Source organism: Euleptes europaea, chromosome 6 (genome assembly GCF_029931775.1).
Source record: "Euleptes europaea isolate rEulEur1 chromosome 6, rEulEur1.hap1, whole genome shotgun sequence".
NCBI classification, from domain to species: domain Eukaryota; kingdom Metazoa; phylum Chordata; class Lepidosauria; order Squamata; family Sphaerodactylidae; genus Euleptes; species Euleptes europaea.
This window is the reverse complement of record NC_079317.1, coordinates 105303959-105328350: the sequence shown is the minus strand read 5'-3', so window position 1 is coordinate 105328350 and position 24392 is coordinate 105303959. Positions and strand designations below refer to the sequence as shown.

General features: G+C 47.1%; 1 protein-coding gene across 1 annotated transcript; it reads right to left on the bottom strand.

Moving 5' to 3' along the window:
- Window positions 1-7463: 7463 nt before the first annotated feature.
- Window positions 7464-23870, bottom strand: UNC93B1 (unc-93 homolog B1, TLR signaling regulator). Its single transcript, XM_056851624.1, has 11 exons — window positions 23801-23870; window positions 21941-22082; window positions 17159-17312; window positions 16359-16520; window positions 15788-15917; window positions 15512-15605; window positions 15180-15304; window positions 9420-9602; window positions 9029-9302; window positions 8076-8194; window positions 7464-7787 (listed from the first exon to the last, which is right to left on the bottom strand). The coding sequence occupies exons 1-11, from the start codon at window positions 23834-23836 to the stop codon at window positions 7464-7466; spliced, it is 1743 nt and encodes a 580-aa protein (XP_056707602.1). The 5' UTR covers window positions 23837-23870.
- Between the last annotated feature and the right edge of the window lie 522 nt (window positions 23871-24392).

Genomic DNA, 24392 nt, shown 5'->3' with positions numbered 1-24392 from the left:
GGGCCGGGCCGCGGAGGTGGAGGACGACGACGACAGCAGCGCGGCCGCACCAGCCTCAGCCTCCTCAGTCGCCTCCTCCTCCTCCTCCTCCTCCTGCATCAACGGCACACGCACCTCGCACCGCACGTGACGACTGACCCACACCGACCGTGCGCCTGCGCGCCCCCTTGCGTAGGCTTCCGCGGTGCGCGCCGGGAGTTGAAGTTCTTTCGGGGCCGCGGCGCCGCCCGCGAGACGCAGCCCCCAACTACCCTTCCCAGCGGCCTCTGGGCGGGGCCGCGCCCCGGAGGTAGCCGTCCGCGCTTGCGCATTGGCGCCGCATGGCATTGTGGGGGCCGCAGTCTCTGGCGAAGAGGAAGAGCTCGACTTCCGGCGGACTAAAGCAGGAAGACACGTGGATGGGATGGGATGGGATGGGATGGGGGGGGGGGCACGCTCGGTTTAAGACAACCCCCCCCACACACACTAACTTCTTTTCCTGAAAAGGGGATCGTGTCACTTTGCCGACAGGAGAAGGCAAAGGAACGGATTCTTGGTAAATAGTCTAGCTCACTGGTTCCCAACCAGGGGTCCGTGGACCCGCAGGGGTCCAGGAGATCTAAATTAAGGTCCGCGAAACAAAGTTATAAGCCCATAATAAATTAATATTTTCAATTAAATGTTCTCTATTATAAAATATATATATTCAAATATTATTCTAAGTTTAATGTTTAACTAACAGTGATGATTAAAGTTTTATTTTCAAATTCTCTGAATTTTTATTTTGAACCTTGGGGTCCCTGCACCGAACAAAAAAGTCCTAGTGGTCCCTGGTCAAAAAAAGGTTGGGAACCACTGGTCTAGCTAGTTCAAATCAGAAAGGACATTCTTCGGACAAGAGTAAGACATTAAAATGGTATAATGCGCCACTGTGGCGGTGGTCTCTCCCTTGCTGGCCTGGCACTGCCAGTTGGAGCAGCAGCTTACGAAGTTGGGATTAATTTTCAGATTTGCAATTTGCCCAGGTAGCCTACAGTGAAGGCCTGGCCCCGCACGCTTCTCATTTAGCCTCGTCTACGGGGTGGGGGCATCACTGCACCCGCTGGAAGCGAATCCCACTTTTAAATAACTTGTTGAGTTTAATAAATTCCTTTTGTCTGTCCTGTATCTGTGTCCCATGAACGTCATTGGATGCCCACAAGTGCAAGCATTTTTTGAAGAGGGAGAAAAATTATGTTCTCTCCTTCCCATGCACAATTGTATAAACCTTGTATAAATCATGTGTCTCCCCCCCCCCTTTAGTTGTATCTTTCCCACAGTGAAAAGTCTCAGCCTCTTCAGCTTTTTCTAATGGGAAAGGTGTTCCGACTCCTTCAGGTTGCCCCGTTTTGTAATTTCTCCACCTCTGCAATTTCCTTTTTGAGATAGGGTGACCAGAACTACACACAAAATTCCAAATGAGGCTGCACTCTAGATCCATACGCTGGCTATAATACTGGCTGTTTTATTTTCAATCATCTCCCCAATTACCCCCAGCATACTTTGACGTTTTCACTGCTGTGACACTGGGTTGACATTTTCACTGAGCTATGAACTATGACTCCAAGGTCTTCTTTCCCTCTCAGTCTCAGCAAGTTCAAGCCCCAATACAGTGTAGTTAAAATTGGGATTTTTTATTCCCTCACACTTACCTATATTAAACTTCATTTGGCACATTGTTGGTAATTTGTGGAGATTCTCCTGGCATACTTCACAGTCAGCAATGGTTTTCATCATCCTGAATAATTTTGTGTCATCTGCACACTTGGCCACTACACTGCTCATCCCCACTTCTGCATCATTTTAACTAGTACCAGCCCCAGTACCAATCCTTATGGGACCCCACTGCTTACTTCCCTCCAATGAGAAAATTGTCAATTTATTCCTATTCTCTGCTTCCTGTCATTTAACCAATTTTTAATCCATATAAGAACTCATCCTCTTATCTCCTGACTGCTAAGCTTACTCAGCAGTCTTTGGTGAGGTACCTTGTCAAAAGCCTTGTGAAAGTCCAAATATATAATGCCTACTGGATCACTGTTATCTACATGCCTGTTCACTTTCTCAGAGAACTCCAAAATATTGGTGAGGCAGGACTTCCCTTTGCAGAAGCCATGCTGATTTTCCCTTAACAGTCTTTGTTCCTCTGTGTGGCTAATAATTCTATCTTTGATTACAGTTTCTACTAATTTGCCTGGGACAGATGTTAGGCTACTTTGCTTTTAATTCCTAATTCTTCTGGACCCGCTTTTAAAAAATAGGTGTAACATTTGCCACTCTCAAGTCTTCTGGTACAGTGGCTGATTTTAGCAACAAGTTTAGCAACAAATACTGTTCAGTAGATCAACAATCTCACATTTGAGTTCCCGAAGATCCCTCAGAGGCATGCCATCAGGATCTAGACCAGGGATGGGGAACCTCAGGCCCGGGGGCCATATGCAGCCCCCGAGGACATTTTTTGTGGCCCTCGGGAGCTCTGGGGCCCTGGCACGGTGCAGGGCAGCCCTCCTGGGGCCACGGCTTGAGGGGGCACTGCGGTGCCCTTTGGACCTCCTCTCACCCACTGACGGCTGTGGTCGGCGAGAGGAGGGGGAGGGATGCTTTCCCCAAGGCTGCCCCCTATAGCCGCAGCATGCAGGAACGCCGGGCACACTGTAAGCCCCTCTCGCTGCTTAAGGCAGCGAGAGGGAGGGGGGAAAGAGGCCCGCGTGTCCTGGCGGCAGAGCATGTGTGCAGGAGCCGATCGGGCTTTGGAGGGCCTTTTGTGGACTCTGGGGGGGCATGGAGTCTGGGGCCAGGTTGCATGGGGCCGGCGTGTGTGTGTGTGTGTGTGTGGGGGGGGGGAAGGCTTTTCTCTGTCCCTCTCTTTCTGTCTCTTTCTTTGTCTCCCTCCGTCCTTTTCTTTCTCCCCCTCTTCATTTCTTTCTCCTTCTCTCCCTTTTCCTCTTTCTCTGTTTTCCTTCCTTCCTCCCTTTCTCCCTTGCTGATCGACCGCGGGCTGCACCCCCCTGGTGCCTCATTTGCTCGGGCCCACCTCTGGCTGCCCTCCCGCCTGGGAGGGAGGGAGGACCGGGGAAGCGGGGGCGCCCTCCAGGCCTTCTCTGCGTGGCCTCCCCTGGGGTTGCCAACCTCCAGGTGGTGGCTGGAGACCTGGCAACCCTAGCTTCCCCACACACCCACACCGGGAAATCTACACCTGGTATGGCCCCCGAATTATGTTATAAATGTGCAAATGGCCCTTGGCAGGAAAAAGGTTCCCCACCCCTGACCTAGACACTTATTGGCTTTTATTTGCCCAGTAGGAGAAATTAAAATTGCCCAGTAGGAGAAATTAAAGGCCAATTAGGCTTCATCTCTCGTCACCTCAATTTGTCTCAGTTCTTCAGCCTCCCTTCCTGAAAATCATGGGTCTGGCCTGTGTAAATGGTCACAATTTCCACAGTGAACAAATATGCAAAAAAATGCATTTAGCTTTTCTGCTATCTCCCCATCATTCTCTAGCAATTCTTTTATTCCTTGGTCATCCAAAGGCTCAACTGCTTCCCCAGATGGTTTCCTGCTCTGGCTATATTTAAACAAAAGCGTATTGTTTGTCTTCATGCTTTTAGCAATCCACTCCTCAAATTCTTTTATTTTTAATGCCTAAGTATGAAATTATACTTCTTTTGCCAGATCATTTTGTTCCCTTCATTGGGGCATAACTTCCACTTTTTAAACTAAACTTCTTGTCTTTTATGGCTTCTTTGACTTGCATAGTAGAAAAGAGCAAGACTAAAGACTAACAAAATTTCTGGCAGGTATGAGCTTTTGTGAGTTCTGAAGAAGCGAGCTGTGACTCATGAAAGCGCATACCCTGCCAGAAATTTTGTTAGTCTTTAAGGTGCTACTGGACTCTTGCTCTTTTCTACCGCTACAGACAAATATGGCTACCCATCATTGACTTGTGTAGTTACCATGCAGGTATCCTTTTAAATTAGTACCTTTCCTATCTTGGGGAATGCATTCTATATAGGCTTCAATCAGTGTGATTTTAAATAGCTTCCAAGCATTCTCTAGGGCAGGGAGCCCCAACATAGTGCCCATACACACACCTTTTCTGGTGCCTAGCATGAGTTTTTAGAAAGTGAGCAGGGCCAGGTGGGTCTTTTGCCTAACAAGGCTTCTGATTGGCCATTGGAAATTTAATTAGTTGTGAAGATTAAAAAAACACATTGCTTCAACAGCAGTGTGACAAAGTAAGCTGCAGCAGCCTCTTGCAGCTGCTCTAGGGATCTGACTCTTCCTTTAAGCTGCCTTCTAACTAGTCATCTCCTTTTTGTAAAGTTCCCTCTTTTGAAATCAAATGTTACTGTTTGGGAGCTTAGGAGTAACTTTCCATTGACATGAATGCTAAACTTAATTTCACTGTGGTCACTGCTCCCAATTTCAGTTAACTATACAGTAGTGCATGGTTTCCCAGCCTCTTTAAGCCTATGGGCACCCTTGGAATTCTGAAAACAGCGTGGTGGGCACAGCCACAAAATGGCTGCCACAGAAGGTGGAGCCAACCACAAAATGGCTGCCACAGCTTACCTTCACCTACACAGTGAAGATCCAAGTGTGGTGGCAGCTGCTGCTGAAGCAACATTAAAAAAAAATCTGCACAGCCAGCCAAATCTTCAATAGCCAACCAGAAGCCTTGCTGGGCAAGAGATTCTCCTAGCCCCCACCCACTTCCCAAAACCACTTGGTGGGTGTCAGAGAAGGTGTTGGTGGGCACCATGGGCACCACATTGGGGAAACTGCAGTAGTGTGAGCCCACAGCTCCTTATAGCACCCACTGCAGAAAACTTCCTGTACCTTCAACCAACCCAAAGCAGCAGAGGGCAAAGTGGATGGAGAGTGGAACAGATAAAGACATTGCAGTTACAAAAGTAATATCACTGAACTACAATATTGTAGTGCGGGCTAGTATTGGGCTAGTATTGACCATAATAAAATGATACATTCATTTGATTGTAGTTTTTCATTGCAAGACTTCTGATGAAATTTCTGATGAAACAAGTCTTGAATCTAGGTACTTGTTAAGAGAAGAGAGGCAAGAAATAAGATTATTTGTAGATACAGCTAATTGGAATAAGGTCACAGTGGTTAAACCGCTTTGAAACCACAGCATAACTAAAAAAGAAGTCCACATTTCGACACCAGTGATATTACTTTTGTAACTGCAATATCTTTATTTAAAACAGTTTTGTAACCATTGTTTAACATGGTAATATTGTGAAGCCTAAACAATATATGTGATTTGTATTACTTTACACACACATATTTTGTAAGCATTTGATAATTTCAATATTTGGGGTATTTTTTCTTTTCTTTTTTTTCTACATTGGAGTGTCACTTGCACAGTAGATAGACATTTACAATCTACAATGAAAAACAACCCGAATCTCCAACATGATCACCATTCAGTTAACACCGGGCACTGCAGGACAACACCAGTCATACCAAGCTCTTTGTAATCCGCTGTTGTGGGAGGGGGAGGGAGTAACGGAATGCCATACTACTAGCTGCTGCTACACTTCTTCTGCCTCTAATAGAAGCCACTGACATCAGACAGCATTTTATTGCTGGCTCTCAGTTGAGTAGTAGGAACTGGGCCAAAGCTTGCTGCCAGAGAATACAGTTGCAGACTTCCCCAAGGAGAGACAAACTACAATAGGACCACTCCTGGCAGTCCATCACCAGCTCAGTCAGAACAAAACAATGTATTAAAAATTGATTCTGACTTTATTGCAAGTTCAAGTTGTTTCTGAAGAAGGAAAATCCAGTGTGGGCTTCCATGTTGTTTCTACCTTCAAAGGGTTACACTTTAGAATCAAGCTTAGTGCCCAGACCCTTGTATTCACCTGTTAACAACGAGTGTTGTCCACAGTCAGGAAATATTAATTACTCATATAAACCAGGAAGGGAGCTAATACCATTGCCAGTGATCAGTGTCCACTGTTGGTAGCAGTCCCACACTTTCCCCAGCCATCTCCAACCCTGCTGAACTCAGCAGAGGCGCCTAGGACAGAGTGGCTAACACAGGAAGGGCACAGAGCCACAACTCACCAACCTGCTGTGAAGAAGCCGCTGATATGATTTAAACATGATAGCCATGATTAAATATTTGAAGGGATGGGGAGGGGCTGTGGCTCAGTGGTAGAACATCTGCTTGGCATGCAGAAGGTCCCAGGTTCAATCCCCAGCATCTCTAGTTAAAGGGACTAGGCGAGCAGGTGATGGGAAAGACCTCTTGCTGAGACCCTGGAGAGCCGCTGCCGGTCTGAGTAGACAATACTGACTTTGATGGCCCAAGGCTCTGATTTGGTATAAGGCAGATTCATGTGTGTTCATGTGTGATGTCATGTTGATGAGGGAACTAGCTTCTTCTCTGTTGCTCCAGAGACTAGGACACGGAGTAATGGATTTAAACTAACAGAAAAGCAATTCCACCAAAACATTAGGAAAAACTTTCTGACGGTGAGGGCGGTTCAACGGTGGAATGCACTGCCTCGGAGGGTGGTGGAGTCCCTGTCTTTGGAGGTCTTTAAGCAGAGGCTGGATGACCATCTGTCAGGAGTGCTTTGATTGTGGGATCCTGCATGGCGGGGGGAGAGTTGGGGGTCACTGGGGATGTGGGGGGAGGTAATTGTTAATTTCCTGCATTGTGCAGGGGTTGGACTAGATGACCCTGGTGGTACCTTCCAACTCTATGATTGGCTGGGCAGGAATATGTGTGTGTGTGTGTGGGGGGGGGGGAGTCCTGACAAGCAGCCCAGCAGCTGAGCAGTGTGTTGCAGGAGGGTGCCGGGAGGGGGTCAGGGAAACGGGTTGCTACTCTGAGCCCACGCCAGGCAGCTGCCTCCAAGTGGCCAATGGGGGTCCTTGCCATGAGGTGATTATGGAGGAAGTATTAGCAGGGGAAGAGGGAGGGGCAGTGGAGCAGATTGGATGTGGGCAGCAGGAAGGGCAGAGGAACAGCCCTTTAAACGTGGGAGGCCTTCTGAAGCTGGAGAGCTGGAGCCACCCAGAGCCACTCAAGAGCTGGAACCACCCAGCCAGGGCAGGAATGGAACTGAGTGCATTTAAAGTTCCTCCTTGCCCAATCTGAGGCCTGGAAGCAATGGCAGATGCACCATAGATGGGGCCTTCTAGAGAGAAGCCTCATAGCAAGCAAGTATGTCTTTGAGTCCTCCTTCTATCCAAGCGACAGTGAGGACTAAAAGGTGTCTAAATGCAGGAAGTGAGGCTCAGGGTAAAATTAAAACATTGTAAATTGACACTTTGGAAGAAGATAGCAGAGAGATGATTCTGTTGATGCAGAGAGGTTGAAGTCCAAGGCACCTGAGGAGGTCATGGCCCAGCCAAGACTGGAGCAAACCAGCTGACCAAGAGCAAAAAAGGTGGCACCAAGCTAGGAGCTAGCCCACGTTATCCCCAGCCTCCTCCCCCTGGGCCTGCTCATAGTTGCACTTGTTTCTGCGTTGAGCTCGGGTCTGCTGGTCTTTGGGCATCTCACCTTCTGCTTCTCCCTCTGAGGAGTCACTGTGTTGCCTTTCCTCCTCTCCCTCTGAGCCAGTTTCATCAGAATTCTCATCTTCCATGTAGCGGTAGCCCCGCACCTTGTGACGAGGCTTGGGAATCTTGGGGAGGCGGTGCGGGATGAGCCGACCTATTTTATGTTCCATCCACATGTATGAGAACACTGCAGCCACCAGAGTAATCAACATGATGGATAACTTAGCCTGGAAGGAAGAGACTGCATTAGTTAGGGAAGGGGAAGTGCTTGTCCCCTCACAGAGTCCTGGAAACTTGGGCACGCAATAGAATTGTTGTATGGGTAGAATTACAGCTATACAAAATGGCACCTTCTCCAGCTCCTTATTCTTGCCTAAAAGTTATTTGACTCCACTGCTTGCTTTAGATGGTTCTCTTCTATCCTTGGGCCAAGGAAACCCCTGAATCTTCCTCACATTCTATCACAGGGCCAGAGACATGGGAGAATCCTCCTCTATTCCAGATTCCCACCTCACCTTCATAGATAGTCCAGACCACAGATAGACAACAAAGATGGCCAGGGCTTGCCACCAGTGGTATATGGTAAAGATGAAGTCCTGACGCTCTTTGTCTTCATAAAACATCCCCAGGAGTGCTGCAGGGAAGGAGGAAGGAACAACTGTCAGTCAGTGACCAAATTCTACTAATTTGGTACAAATTGGTTCAGAAGGTAACACTGACTTATTACTGTGGTGTAGTGATTAGAGTAGTGGATTAGGGAAACTCAGGTTCAGATCTCCTTTTGCCTTACAATGACCTGGGGACAGCTGGTTTATTCATAGCCTGGTTGCCAACTTCCAGGTAACTGCTGGAGATCTCCCGGAATTAAAACTGATATCCAGGCTACAGATATGTTCCTCTGCAGAAACGCTGCTTTGGAAGGTCATAACCCTGCTGAGGCCCTCCCCAGGCTCTGCCCCTAAAAATCCAGGAATTTCCCAACCCAGAGCTGGCAACAATAGCTGACCTACCTCACAAGGTTGTTGGGAGAATAAATAAATGGAAGAGGGGAGAACCATATATGCCACTCTGAGCTTCTTGGAAGAAGGGTGGAACCAGAATGCACTAAACAAATTAATGCTAAATAATACATTTGGCAAAACAGTCCTGCAGGTGAAAAATGTTGCGGCAGGGCCATCATTGCTTTACTCTGTTTTTGACTAATTGGGCACTTAACAGAATTTTAAAAGCCTCTTCCTGCCATTCAAGCATTTAGAAACGAGCCTCTTCTGGTAACCAGCATCTAAGACATTATCCAAGGAGCTGTGGTTACCTTGGAACTACTTGGCCTGGCTTGATTAGCTCTTGGGTCTTGGGAAACACCAGCAGCCACTGCATCAGAGGCTCAGGCCTGAGCTGAGTGTGAACATGGCTTGGTCTATAATGAAAGCGGTCTGTGTTCAAACCCTGCAACAGAAATTTTACTCACTGCTGAGGCTTGTCTTGTTGAGGGCGCTGCCAAGGCCCCAAAGCGCAGCCACCAGGTACAGCATGGGTGCTTCGCCTAAGCTGTGGGGACGAGGCTCCCAACAGAAGAGGGCAATCAAAAGGATGGCATGGACAAAAGCTCCTGTGAGGAGGGGGACCTGGCGGGGCACACACAGCATAAACAGTGCCAGGCTGCTGCAAACAGCAGACGAGAGTCCGTAAGCAGTAATGATGTAAGCCACATATTCCAGGCCAATGGAGCAGACACCATAGTTCTGGGGATGTGCAGAGAAAAGAAGATTTGGTGAGCGTGACTCAGTTATCCTTGGGCCATGTCTGGCAAGTCCCTCCTACCTCAGAGATTGGGAGGATATTGCTTGGAGCTTACATACCAAAGCAAAGCCAGTACAGAGGAAGACCACCTCGAAGCCACTGTATATGAAGAAGGGGATGAGGTGGCGGAGGCGATAATCTCGCATGTGCTTGAAGGGCAGCTGGAAGATGTTGCCCCATCCAATGCTGCGTAAATCTATCTCCTCTGTTGGGCGATAGGCAGAGCCACACAGGATCAACACCTGCGGAACAGAAAGCCACAAGCAGATATTGGGAGCAGGGCAAAACCAGCAAAACTTGGGGGCAGAACTAAATGTGTCACATTTTTTCCTTACCCCCTTTGCAACATTTAAGCAGAATTATATGTGTTATTTCCCAACCCCAATGGTGGAAGCTAATTATGGTGGGCAGGAAAACACTGATAAGGAAAGAGGGGCATCTTGGCTGACAGCCGAATTCCTTGCCTAAATACTTTTATGGGTCCCCAACCTTCAGAGGTGAGAGGTAACTACCAGAGACAAGAGCCTTTTCCTTAGTGGCACCCCAACCGTGAAATTCCAAAGTTTATTTTCTTGTTATCTTCTTTATTATCTTTTCAATACCAGGCAAATGTATGTCCCGGGACGAGCCTCCAGGCCGGCTCCCGGGCCGCTGTCTCCCCGCTTCCGACCCCCCGGGCCCCGGTGTACTCACGGGGTAGGCGGGGGGGACTCACTGCATCACCGGCCCCCTCAGGGAGAGTCGGGGGGGGTTCAACGCCGGTTCCCTTCTTTTCCCAGGCAGCCGGCTGGACGGGGCGCGGCCGCCCAGGAACGAAGCAGCCCGGCCAGGAGCCACCGGCCCCGACGCAGCCGGAGTGACGCGGCCCGACGGACTCCGCCCCTCTCCCCAGCTGATGGTCGGGAGGGCGCGGGCGGGTCAGGGAAGGGCCGCCGCAGCTGCCGGCGAGCCCGTTAGAGCCGCACGAGCGGCCAGCAGGCACGGGGGAACGCGGGGAAAGGGGGTGGTAGCAGGGAAGGGGCGGGGCCTCTCTGGCTGGGGAGAGTTAAAAGGCGAGAGGGGGAGCCGAGGCCGGGGAGGAAGCCGGAAAAGGGTTGCGTGGAGGCTGAAGGAGGTTTTTGGCCAGCAACCTGGCAACGTCCGAGGGGGGAGAAAGTTCTGACTCCCCCTTGGACTGGTCTGAGGCCGAGGAGGTTCCCCCGCCCCCACCCCTCTCCAGGGCAGAGACCCTGGGGGCCGCCGGAGGCCGGGCGCGGCGCGACATGTATTCCTATTTTTTCCCCAAGCCTTTGGTGTTTAACTTTACTATGATGTAATAGAAGGGAGTGTACGTATGTAATGGTTCAATTGTTTTCTTCTGCTGCTCTATGGTTTAGACTTACCCTTTGTCCTTAGCACACACAGAGATCGGATGGGCTTTGCTGCACACAATAGCCCTTGTGCACTCTGCTAACTTCAAATTTTGCACAAAAAATCTAACAAAAAATACAGTTCTACTGGGGAAAAGGCAGCTTTAGAAATATTTTAAATATTCCAATAAATAAAGTAGAGGGAGGAGAAAACATATGGCTGCTGTCCCATTTTAAGCGTAATACCCAATTCTGCCTCTTATTAGGCCCTCCTAACAACTGATTTTATTCCCCTAATTTAACTCCACTTGCACAATAACCATGTACCTTTGGCATCTTCCATGTGTGTGGATCAACACTCAGCATGACTACCATATGTTTAAAAAGGTTCTTACCCCATGCACTTGCCCACAAACATTGAGCATCCACAAATAGCTATGGATGGGCCAAGGGATAGCTTAAATTCCTTTGGAGCTGACGTCTTTCCGATCGAAGACGTTCTTCCTGCCACGTTTCTACTTGAAAGATTTGTCTTGAGAAACGGAAGACAGCAAGGAAATACTCTCACTGCTCTACCAAGCATAACCATCGAGATTAAGGGGAACGACTGTCACGGGAATTCGTAGGATCAGACTTGCACCTCCCTTGTGCATCAATTAAAGCATTCCTATTACTTGAACTCTATCGAGAGGAGACGAAGGAAGGTCCGCGAAAACAACATCATTATTCTCACTCCCCCCTTTACAGCTGCTAGAGTGCCGTAAATCTTGACTCTTTAAAATCACACTAATTGTTTTACAACGAAGAAAAGAATCTACCGTCATTTAACCCCGGGGAAACCATAAAACTGATGAATTGAAAACTGTCACAGGTCTTGGCTCTTGCCACCACACTTACAACACACCCTTGATACTGGTGATTGTTTGGAATTAATCTTAGAAATAAATATGGAGAAGGTCGACAAGGATATACAGGAAATGCTACTAAAACACACTGATATCTTTACCAAACAATATGAGAAATTATCTCAGCAACTGGCTCAGTTAACCAGCATATTGACTAGCTTGACTCAAACCACTAACCAATCCAGTCAGAAATTGGACATATTGACTAGTGATGTTAAAAATATGAAATCACAACTTTCTACAATAAAAACTGATATGGGGGAAATGGACACATTAATTAAAAAGGCAGTTGAAGAACAGAAAGATATCAAAAATAAACAGATAAATCAAGATAAACAAATCCAAGCTATCCATTCCCAACAGGAAATTGCTACAGACCACCTGGCTATGATGGAGATGAAGCTAAGACAATCAAATGTTCGCCTTCATAATTTTCCAGAAGAATTGGGAGGTTCCAGAACCACCATTATAAAATCATTGGCTGACCTGATTCAGATAAATGAACAAGATCTGGACTATGCAATAAATAAAATATACAGAATTCCTTTACCTACTAGAATCCCTTTACCTACTACAAAGGCCAGGGACATTATGATTTCCTTCTATGACATCAGGATGAAGGATTATATTATGCAAACTTTCTATGACAACCCTCTGTCCGTGAAAGGAACTCCACTTATAATCCTCAAGGACATTCCACAACATTTGATGATGAAGAGAAATATCTACAAAGACTTTACTGGGACATTGAAGAAGAATGGAATAAGATTTTGTTGGATCTTTCCACAGGGACTCATTTTTACCTACAAAAAGGTCAAATTTACTATCATTTCACAGGAGGATATGAAATTTTTTTTGGAAAACCATGAAAAAGATCTAGTTGGCCTTAACCCTGACCAACAACAAGAACAAGAAGAGGAGAGAAAGAAGTTGGCCTTGACACACGAACAAAAAAGACTGGATCCTAAAATACCAGAAGTGTTGGAAAAACCGAAGCTCATAACAAGAATAAAGTTAAAAGGAAGCATGCAGTTCATGGGTGATAGAGAGATACGGAGGGTTAAATAAGAAATTAAATGATAACCAGTGAATTTTGTTACTACTGATCTAATCCTTTTGCTTAAGGAATATTTTTGAATTTTTTTTACTATATATTAAATTAACAATTAATATGTAACTAATGATTTAGACAATTCAGAATTAATTTAGTAATTAAGTCTGATGTATATATTTGGATTAGAATCTCAATACAAAAGAGTACATAAATTTATAGCAAGGTGGAGGAAGTTGAGGGGGAAGTCTTTTATTTTGATATCATTTTATTAATGGATGAAATGCTTTTCAACGACGCTGTTAAATTTTTCTTTATTTTATATTTGAAATGAAGGTGTTGCTGAAAAGTTACCTACCAGTCAAAAATTGTCAAAATAATAAAAAATTTATTAAAAAAAATATGACATCCTATGAGTAGTCCTTTATTGTGGTCATGAAAAATCTGATTCCAAGAGATTATCACAGTGCGGGGAAACGAAGCCTCTACTCAGGGCAACCTTCTGGAAAGCAGGTTTTCATGGAGTGGTGGTGGTGATATCGGAGCCGGGTGAAGTCATGACCACGGGAGCTGTCTGAAGGAGATTGCTCATCCATGTGGATGAAGAAATCTCCTTCGGAAGCCTGGTGGGTGGCTGTTGAAGCTGGCTTTTTTAGTTGGAGGGTATATCCCTCCGGATGGGACTGGGTGAGCCCCATCTTTTAAATAACCGTATCTCAAAAGGGCTCCACTATGGGAACCTAACAAAGCCAGCCAAAGAAAGCTTTTTTGGAAATTGCCTATTTGGCTTTGGCTTTATACCCAGGTTTTGGTATCTGGTAAACCAAAATCCGAAAATTTACCGAAACGGCTAATTTTGGGTTTATTTTCAGTTTGGGTTTATCAGTATGCACAACTATACAGAAGGTGTCAAACATGTGGCCCATGGGTCAGATCCGCCCCCCTGGAGGGCTTTTCTCCGGCCTGTGAGCCAGGGCAACCAGCCCCCCTCCCTTTATTGATTTCCTGGGGCCGTGGTGGCAGCCAGCAACCCTCCCCCATTCTGGGCTGAGCAGGGCTGCTCCGGCCTCGCTCACTTGCCCAGCCAGCCACCTCCCCCCATCCTTTCCGGGTGCAGCTTGCGCCTCCCGCGCCCAGCCAGCCACCACCCCCTGTACCTTTCTGGGCTCAGCGAGGCCCACGCAGTCCTGCTTGCCCACACACCCACCTCCCCCATCCTTTCCAGGTGCAGCGAGGCCCGAGTGGCCCCACCCTCCTCCCCTGGTACCTTTACAGGTGCAGCGAGGCCAGAGCGGCCCCGTGTGCCCACCCACCAGCCTCCCCTGTCCCTTTCTGGGTGCAGCAGGGCTGCTTGGGCCTCGGGCTCCCACCCAGGAACACCCCCTTCCCTTTCTGGGCAGTGGGGCCACAACGCCCCATGAGCCCAGCCACCTCCCCTCCCCATCCCTCTTTGTCTCTGTCTCCCTCCCTCTCTTTCATTCTCTTTCTCCCTGTTTCTTTCTCTCTTTCCCTCTTTCTCTCTCCCTTTCACTGTAATCTGTTTCATTCTTTGTCTCTTGCTCTTTCTCCCACTCTCTTTCTCCCTGTCTTTCTAGACTGGGGGAGGACTACAGGCTCACCAGCCAAGGCAGCCCTCCCTGTCCAGATCTGGGCTGGCGAGCCCGCTGCGAGCTCACCAGCCAAGACAGCCACCACCACCCCGTCCAGGTCTGTGCTGACAAGCCCACTACAAGCTCGCCAGCCAAGGCAGCCACCACCACCCTGTCCAGATCTGCGCTGGCGAGTCCGCTGCGAGCTCACCAGCCAAAGCAGCCACACACACCCGTCCAGGTCTGTGCTCTCGAGCCTGCTGTGAGCTTGCCAGCCAAAGCAGCCATGCCCCCAGTTTAAAATGCTAACTTTATAGAAGACACAGGCAGAGCCAATTAATGATATTATGTTTTACTTTTTTTTACTTAAAATACATACTTAAAACAATAACAATAAGATGGTTAAATAAAAGAAAATACTGTAAGAATGTTATTGTTGTAAACCTGTTCGTGTTTTAAATAAAAAATAATATAATTACTTGACTTTGCCTGTGTTTTCTTTACCTGGCCTTAAATTGTATGGTATTTATTTATTTATTTGGTACACATAGTCAGCCTGACCAAGAGGCTTTTATGTTATATCTGGCCCTCCCCACAAATGAGTTTGACACCCCTGCTATACAGGATGCAGACTAGACTCTAGACTCCATGCAAAGCTCTGCAAATCAGAGCTATGCATTAAAGCAGTGTTCTTAGTTATGTTGCAGCCTGGTACATTTTGTAGTCACACAGTACTGAATGTGTGTCAAGGTGGCCAATCACATGCAAAGTAAGCATATGTTGATCCGCCTGCTTCGCGTAGGTTATTGTCACTGGACTCAAAGAAGTCTGGGTTTCAGAATGTACCACTTTTACCACTGAATCCAAGATGCTGTGACCACAAGTGTGAAGCATTAGGCCCTGCTTTTTTTTCACCAGTTCATACCAGAAGCATGGCGAGGAAGGCCACGCCCATGAGCACGCTCTCCACCATGATGAGCTCACTGCTGCGTGGGAGTCTCTGTAGAACTGTGGAGTTGAGCCCTGGGAGGATCCCATGGCTGGAGGTGCCTGGAGGGGAAACAGCGCTTTAGAGGCCATAGTCTGAGGAATGGAACAGTTGGGAGAGCATCATAACAGAGCCCTAATGATCGTGGCATAAGGGAGAACATGGAAATATAGGAGCTATAGAAGACTATGGAGATTAAAGCATCCGGGAAGAAAATGCCAGTGTATACCAGCCTACTGAAGCTAGGGCCAATCACCCAGGATACTTACCACAGTCACGCACATTGTGAAGTGTGTGGTTCATATCATAGAGGTACCGCTTCAGGAAGAAAAACATAGGCATCTGGGCAAAGACGAAACTCAACTGGAATGGAAGGGTGGGAGAAGATCTGAGACAAGGAAACCAACATGCAAGAAAATGGGAGAAGATGGATGGAAGAAACCAAAAACCTAAAAACCCATTTCCTAGAAGGCAAGAAGGGAAGGCATGGAACATGCCTCTGTTCCACCCACAACCCGTCAAAATTCTGTTAGCAGAGCTCTCACGTAGAAGAAGGCATAAAAGACCGTCTGGAAGACAATGATGTAGTTGTTGTAGGCCCCACGTGGTGCTCTCTTTTGCTCCTGGACATGCTCTTCCTTGTACTTTACACAGTCATAGTATTTCTGTGCCATCCTGTGGGGGCAGAGGAAAAAAAGCCTATCATCTACCAAAAAAATACTTCCACAGAGCCGCATTTCTATCGTGTCTCAAATCCATTTACCACATAGATGACCACAACAGCATGATTAGATGATTTAGTGCCAGCCAGGAATGCACTGTCCTGGTGTGAAGTAATCAGGATGATATAGTAAGAGACTTACAAGCATTATGAACCCTGTGTGAGATGCTGTCACTCAAAAACTCAAAAATTGTCTTTTGCCTGCCTACATGTGGAGGGTATATGGCCGAAAGCAATCCACACTATATACAAAATTGCTCCCACCCCTAGCTACACCACCCCCACCCATCTTTTCAGTGTCTCCACTCTCACGTGGCAGACATCACACCATCTCCTTCATGATCAGGCTAGTGCTTTCCCCAGTGCCCTTTCCCCATCCACTGCAGCTGGCTCACCGGGTGATATAGTTGCTTATGGAAGCCCACAGTGGCACAGTGGCAGCTCCAATTGCCACAGCTGATGGTACCAAGGTATAGTAACGTTCCCAGTAGTTGGTGGAGACAAAGAGTGCGTAGATACCAACAGCCAAGTATAGTATCCACTTGGTGCCAAAGAATCTGGGAAGACAGAAAAAGACACCTCGGCCGTTTGTGCTGGGTAATTAGCAGTGTGTTCCAGGCTGAAGCGCTCCGCATATTTTTTTTATTTCTTCATGTTGAACCGACATTCCAGCCGTCACTGCGAAGCCGGCGCATACCTGCTTCACATTACTTAAGAGCCACTTTAACGCGACCTTTTGTGTTTGCTCCACCCCCGCATGGAAGCATTTCCGGAAAGAAGCATGCAGAATCATAGCTGTGGCTTAGCTATGCAAACGACCATTGCTAATGACTATGCAAACAAAGGAGCAGGCCAGTGGGGGGGGGGTGGAATTTATTTGACTTCTCCTCTTGCATTGGGACCGTGAATAGTCATTTTAAAGGTAACATTTTAAAAAGCAGCTTTGAGCGAGCATCAAAATCGACCCTGCATAAATGGCCTTTGATTCTTGAATGTGTATACTTCCAATCTCTACAATGGTGGGGCTGACTCATGTGGCAGCTATCTCAGGAAGCAGAATACCGGGGGTGGGGGCTTCCCAAAGGAGACATTTCCTCTCCAGCCATAGCTGGACAGCAAATGGTATTCATTTCCATTTCCAAAGATGTATAAAGGGAGCTCACCCTGGAAATAAAGGACTGCCAAAGCAAGGTACCTTATCAGGAGTGTAGTGTAGAGCAATGCAGCGATAGGTGTGACATTGATGCCCATCAGCATCTTGTTGTCAATATTCTGCAGCTCCAGATTGCTGTACTTCACCTCTCGATACGTTTCATCATAGTGCAGGATTAGCTGCATCTGCAACAGGCCTGTCGGAGAAGGCATGGGGATGTAATTGTCATGGTTAATGGGTGTAGCTCTTATAATAAGAGCATTGTTTAACCAGCTCTAGAAAGAAATTAATTTGATGAAGGGGGCTGTTGTCTCCAAGGGCCAGGGCAGCTTCAAGGTAAGTGCCAAGCCTGCAAGATGCAGTGATGCTTAGATCCAGAGCTTTCTGGAGAAATAATTTCAAAGAATTCCAAACCAGGCTGAGACCCAAACACCTCTCTAGAGCCAAACAGGATCAAGGGAGCAAAAGCCTAAAGCAGGGGTCCTGAATCTTGTTCAACCTTGCGGGTACTTCTGAAATTTTGAGAACAGGGAGTGGGTGCCACCACAAAATGGCTTTTGTGGGGGCCTGAGCAAATTACAAGATGGCTACTGTGAGGGCTGAGGCCAATTATAAAATGTTGAGAGTTTGCAAGCCAAGCATCCTTCTGAGACAGAGCATCTTCTTATACTGGGGACAGCTGTTTCAGAATGGATGGCACCAACAGACACAAAAGTGACGCCTCGTCGATTGTCTTGAAGCACCTCAGTGAAATTCCATCAGTGAAATAAGAGGTGCTTCAAAACAATCGACGAACCAGTGCTGCACCAGCATCTTTCATTTCCATGGAATTTGGGTGAGGCTCTTATGCATGAACAACAAATATGAATAGAGGATGGGAAGCAGCCATTGCTTGGGGGGGGGGGGGGACACCAAATCCCTAATATGTCTCACACACTTTCCCTTTGATTGCAATAAATAAATAAATCCACGTTGCATCAATCATTTTAGATTACATCTGTTCAAAGTAAATCACTTGGTGGGTCTGGGACTTCCAGATTACCAGCCTGAACTGAAACAGGAACTAAGCCTTTGCCCAACCAACTTTGCAGTCCTGTTCTCGTTTTGCTGAGGAAGTAACACAAGAACTCCATGTAGTTAAACACTAACTCTGTGGCCTAGTTGTTCATCTAAACAAGAACATATGAACATAAAGAAGAGCCCTGCAGGAGAAGCCCAGTAGTCTATCTCGTCCTTCATCCTGTCTCTCACAGTGGCAAATCAGTTACTCTGGAGGGCCAACAATATGGCATAGAGGCTGAGGCCTTCTCCTGATGTTGCCTCCTGGCACTAGTATTTAGAGGTTCACTGCCTGTGAACATGGAGGTTCCCTTTAGTCACCATGGCTTGTAGCAACTATACACCTATCTTCTATGAATCGGTCTAATCCCCTTTTAAAGCTGTCTATGTCTGTGGCCGTTACTACGTCTGGCAGAGAATTCCACATTTTAATCCCTCACTGTGTAAAGAAGTATTTCCTAGGACAAATTTGCAGTAATTCGATCAAGAGAAAAACATCCAGTGGTCAGAAGGTAAATCTGCCAGAGGCTGACTGGGTTTAAGAAGTAGTGAATGCCTCCTAGATTGGGGGGAGGGGGTTGCCCCAGCCTTGAAACAGGCTGTAGTGCATCCACTGCTAAAACAGCCTACCCTGCACCCAGAATATTTCAATATCAACCAGTCTCAAATGTTCTGTTCTTGATTCTTCAGGACCACTCAGGAGCTTCCAATATGGTATTGTTCTGGACCACCTCTCCAGACTGGGAATGGGAGGTACCATTTTGCAGTAGTTATGGTCTTACCTGGAAGGTAGGTTACAGAAAGTGGTGCTGGGGGATGGCTGCTCAGCCCCTTTGCCTTTGGCCTGTGGAATCCCACAAGGCTCCATCTTGTCCCCTACGCTTTTCAACATCTACACAAAATTGCTGGGTAAGGTCACCTGGAGAATTGAGCTGTGGGGTCACCATTATACAGCCCGACCAGGGACTTAAGGTGTCACTTGTTCTGGGTAGTACTGCACTTCCTTTGAAGGAACAGGTGTGTAGTTTGGGGGTGCTCTTGGACCCAGGCCTACTGCTGGATGAAAAGATGGCAGCTGCGCCCACGAGTGCTTTTTACCAGCTTTAACTGGCTAGCCAGCTGTGGCCTTTCACATGCAGAAAAGAACTGGCAGCTGTACTGCATACCTTGGTTACATCTAGATTAGATTACTGCAATGCACTCTACATGGGGATGTCCTTGAAAAGTGTTCAGAAACGTCAACTAGTGCTGAATGCTGCAGACAGGATGCTGACTGGAGTTGTAGGGGCCATACCACTCCAGTTTTGACTCATTTACACTGGTTCCCAATGTGTTTCCAAGCACAATTCAAAGTGCTGGTGCTGAACATTAAAGTCCTAAGTGGCTTGGGACCAGCAAACCTTAAGGACCACCTACTCCCTTGTAAATATACCCAACCAATACAATCATCTTTCATGGCCCTGCTTTGGGTGCTCCCACCTTCTGAGAAATGGCAGGTGGCAACTTAGGAGACAGCCTCCTCAGTCAAGGCACTAAAACTCTGGAGCTCTCTCTCTAGAGCACTGGTTCCCCCAGGGGTCCATGAGAACTAAATTAAGGTCCGCGAAACAAAGTTATAAACCCATAATAAATTAATATTTTCAATTAAAAGTTCTCTATTATAAAAATATATATTCAAATATTATTCTAAGTTTAATGTTTAACTAACAGTTATGATTAAAGTCTATTTTCAAAGTCTCAGAATTTTTATTTTGAACCTTGGGGTCCCTGCACCGAACAAAAAAGTCCTAGTGGTCCCTGGTCAAAAAAAGGTTGGGAACCACTGCTCTAGAGAGAGTGGCGTGTCCTGTCCCCTTCTGTTGCTGTCTTCTGTCAGATGATGAAGACTTTTGTTTTGTCTGGCCTTCCCTCAGCAAACCCTCCATCCTGCCCAATGTTTTAATTGTTGTTTTTGCATTTTTTTTAGTTTGGTTTTTGTTTGGTTTTGAATCTGTTAAATGCTTTGGGTGTCACTATGAGGGCAGAAATATGTGGTATACATTTTGTAAATAAATAAATAAAGGCTAGAGCTGCTTATGAAAAAAAAGATAGGAGCCAAAGCACAAAACCCAAGCAGTCTGTGCCTGGTGCAATATAATGGTTTCTCCCCACCATCCTTAAAGACCAGATTCTGGCATTTCTGGGTCAATCAGCCTCTCTCCTCACCATATCCTGCTTTTCTCTGCCACCCAGCCCTCTTTGCTCCTCTTTCCCTATAGCTATGCCTACAAGCTGCCTCACCCTGGGGACCCAGTTTTTTTCTCACCATCTCAGTAGACTGGAGCCTTCAAATTGTGTTTACCCGCTTCCTTGGCTAGTCCTAGGGGATTTCTGACCTACTCATTCCAGATGCCACCAGAATTGTTTGCCAGTTACCTGGTCCTTCCATGCCTCATTACTGCATCAAGCCTTTAGTCCTTTCTTAGGAAAAAAAGAGTTTAAGGAGCAGCTTTGCACTGAGCCAGTTCATCACCTAGTCAAGTACCACTCCTACTGACGGAGGCTCTCTAAGATCTCAGGCTGCTACTAAAGATCCTTTAAAGGGAGATGCCTGTGATGAGAGGTAAGACATTTCTACATGCTAAACAGGTCCTCTTTTTCTGAATTCTGTCTCCTCACCTTCTTTATTCCTAGATATTACTGAGCCTATGAAGCTGCCTTGTATTGTGTTACACCATCGGCCCATCTAGCTCAGTTTTGTCCTCACTGCATCCAGACATCACAAACCACAAATTGTTCCATCAGGTGAATGAGATTCAACTCCTCAAGCTCTTCCCATGTGGAGCCATGACTGAAGACTTCCTGGTTTAGAATAGTTTTGAACACTGGTTACTGGGAAAGAAAAACAGCTTCCCAATTTGTTACAGCATTCGTATTTGGACTTTATAACAAACTGGAATTAGATCAAAGACCTCGTAACCCAGGAGAGGTGGTGAGCCTCAGGAGTGAAGTCTGTTCACGTCATGAATAAACTGTGGCTGTTGATGACTTCTGAACAGAACCTCAGGCACAGAAACATCTTCTGTAACACTTGTTACCCACGATCCTTTACTGGCAATGCCAGGGTTTGAACCTGAGACCGTCTGTACAAACTCTACCATTGAACCAACAGCCTCTCCTCAGTGAAAGCAAGGGCAATAGGAGCACACTTATGCCAGTGTCATTCAGAAAGTAAGAGTCCTTTCTATGTACTCAAAGCTGGTTCTCTCTAGCAAGTACTTCCTTAGACCACTGAAGTCGGGTGGTAGCATGACCAGCCCTACAGACAGACTAGCATCCTCTGCAGACTAAATTAAGTCAATAGCAGAAGATGCTGAAGAACCAGGAGACACAGGCCATTTATGCTTGGTAATTAGCAGCACGTTCCAGGCTGAAGTGCCCCGCATATTTTTTTGAGTTTTTCACACTGAACCGTCATTCAGGAAGTGACTGCGAAGCAACTGCATCCCTGCTTCGCATTTCTTAAGAGCCCCTTTAACAGGACCTTTTGTGTTTGCTCTGCCCCCACCTCGAAGAATCCCCTCAAGGAAGCATGCAAAACCACAGCCGCCCATTAGCTATGCAAATGGTGGTTGCTAATGGCAGGAACGAAGGAGCAGGCGATTAGAGGGTGGTGGAATTTCTCCTTTTGCGTCAGGACCATGAATAGGCATTTTAAAGGTCGCATTTAAAAAAGAGATTTGGGCGAGCATCAAAATTGACCACGCATAAATGGCCACAGCATACCTAGAAAGACGCCATAGGTTAGCATTCCGCTCAAGCTGGCTGTCAAGAGGTTCTTGATAACACCAAGACGCTTGCGGCGGAAATATTTGCGTTCTTCCTCCTCTTCATTATATTCAGCATGAGCCCCCACAAAGTCATCTAGCTGGAAACAGAAGTATCACAAGGAGATGATTGAAAGGAACTTTCTGTCAAATCACTAAGATGGAAGTGTAATAAACCCTACTCCTCCAAGGGAGATGAGGAAATGTAATCAAAATCTGTGATTAGGGCCAATTAACCAAACCGTAATGTAAATCTGCTGTTTACAACTAAAAGATGCTTTTTGTTGTTTTATTTTAAACTTTTTACTGGAAATAAGTACCATGTGTGCACATTTGTATGTATTTTGGGGAGAACCACATGCAACAAGAGCCAAACGTGTAGCATGCTGACTGGGTATGCTAAGAGGGTTGTTTTTTTTGGGGGGGGGGAGGGCAACATCTATGAAAGCTCTGCCACAAGGTTTTTCAAAAAATTGTTTTGAGTTCCTTCATGATGGGAAAATATAGCATTGCTTCCGGAATAGGACTATGTATAACACTTTTTAAAACCCAAGAAAGATGGGAAGCTCCAGGATGAATAGGGAGACACACACACAGCTTTGAAAGATCAAAAAGAACTCGTTTTACTCTTTAAATTAAAGTGTTCCTCTTCAGGGTGAGGGAAGCTTTGCTGACAGTTGTCCCTTTTGTTTTTTCTAAGGGCTACTTGAGCTTCTCCAGTATTGCTCTTGCACAGAATGGTTAACTAATCTATGTAGATACCTTTTAAAAAGATCATTAAACTATTAAAAAAAACTTAGGAATATATGTAGTGTATTGCTTGTTGCGGAAGGGAAAACAGTATGGTGTAGCCCGATCTCCTCAGAACCTGAAAGCTAAGCAGGGTTGGTACTTGGAAGGGAGACCACCAAGGAAGACTCTGCATTGGAAAGCAATGGCAACTCACTTCTGTCCCTTGTTGGGGTCACCGTAAGTTGGCTGTGACTTGACAGCACTGGCGTAAAATAAATTAAAAAAAAAATTTTTTTAAATGTACTGATGTTTCACACAGTGCATCTGTTCAGTGAGTATTGCTTTTTCCAACTGACAGAATGCTGCAGCCTAAGTTCTGGGGAAATGTACCAGCCTTGCAAGAGAAACGCTTCCTGGGAAAGGATGTTTGAGTCCTTCACAACAACCACCTGACATCCGCTGTATTACCCATGGTTAGGTAAAGAAATGATTCCAACAGGCAAGTGTTGGGGGAAAACAAAGTACGCAGTTTTATTAAACAAAAAATGCATCCTTTTACCCAGGCGAAGTAATCTTTTAACAAAAAATACCCTTTATCCAGGCTGAATCCGAAATAAGGATGGGAAGTTGTCTCCAGGGAGGCAAGCAAGCCGCTTCTTCTCTGGCAGCTGTCCAGGCGCCCTCCTCCTGGCTGGCTGGCCCCTTATCTGAAGCCCTCCCCTTCTTTTAACAGAGTGAAAACTAACCTTTTCCCCCATCACCAGGTGCTCATCATTTACAGCGCTGTGTGAAAGTTAACTCCCTGATGACCTGAGATTGCTCTCACACGGGGAAGGGCTGCATTGATCACCATCTACCTCCTCGCAATACAATGGTCTTCCGCAGTTTCCACTACACACCCGCACCATGCCTATTCTTCAAAAGGGATCGTGGCGGAGCATTAGCGAAGCAGTACTTCCCTATAGACAAGCGAGGGCGGGGCTCTTTCCTTGCACTTAGGTTCCCAAAGCAGGGAAGCCAAGGACGCGCTGGTTTGGTGGAAAAACGCATAGCCTGTTTTTTTTTTTTTTTCTATCAGTCGTCTTACCTGAACCTCCGCCCCATCCACGGGCCCGTTGACCATACCGAGCCCTTGGCCGTCGGGCGCCCCGCAGTTCCCCGCCGCCTCCTGGTACACATTGCCACCTGCGCGCCGGCAAGGGGAAACGAAAGAGAAACGCCCTCGTCGTTATGCACACGCACACACACACACACACACACACACACACAGAGAGCTGCCAAGAAGCCCCCGCTCCAGAGTTGCCTGTTCTCGCAAACCTAAACCCGAAGCTCCCGTTTGCAAAAAAATGAAATACAATAAGAAAGGGGGTGAGCGGTCGGGCAGCCCCCGTCTCCGGACCCTGAACTTCCTCTCGAGTTTGCAAAGCCTCCGGTCTACTGCCAGCGGCTGCCCAAAGGAGAGCGAGAGCCAGGCTGCTGCCCCCGTGCTAAGGGTGCTGGGGGGACGGGGGACGGTGACCCAGTCTTGCTGGCCAGAGGCCGGCCGGCCCGCAGAAGCCCCCGCTCCCGGGCACGAGAGGGGCCCCGGGGCACCCAGGCGGCGGGGCTTCCACCAGGGCGCGCGTCCCCCGGGGTCCCCGCAGCGCCCTGCCCTGCCCTGCCCTGCCGGCGGTACCTGG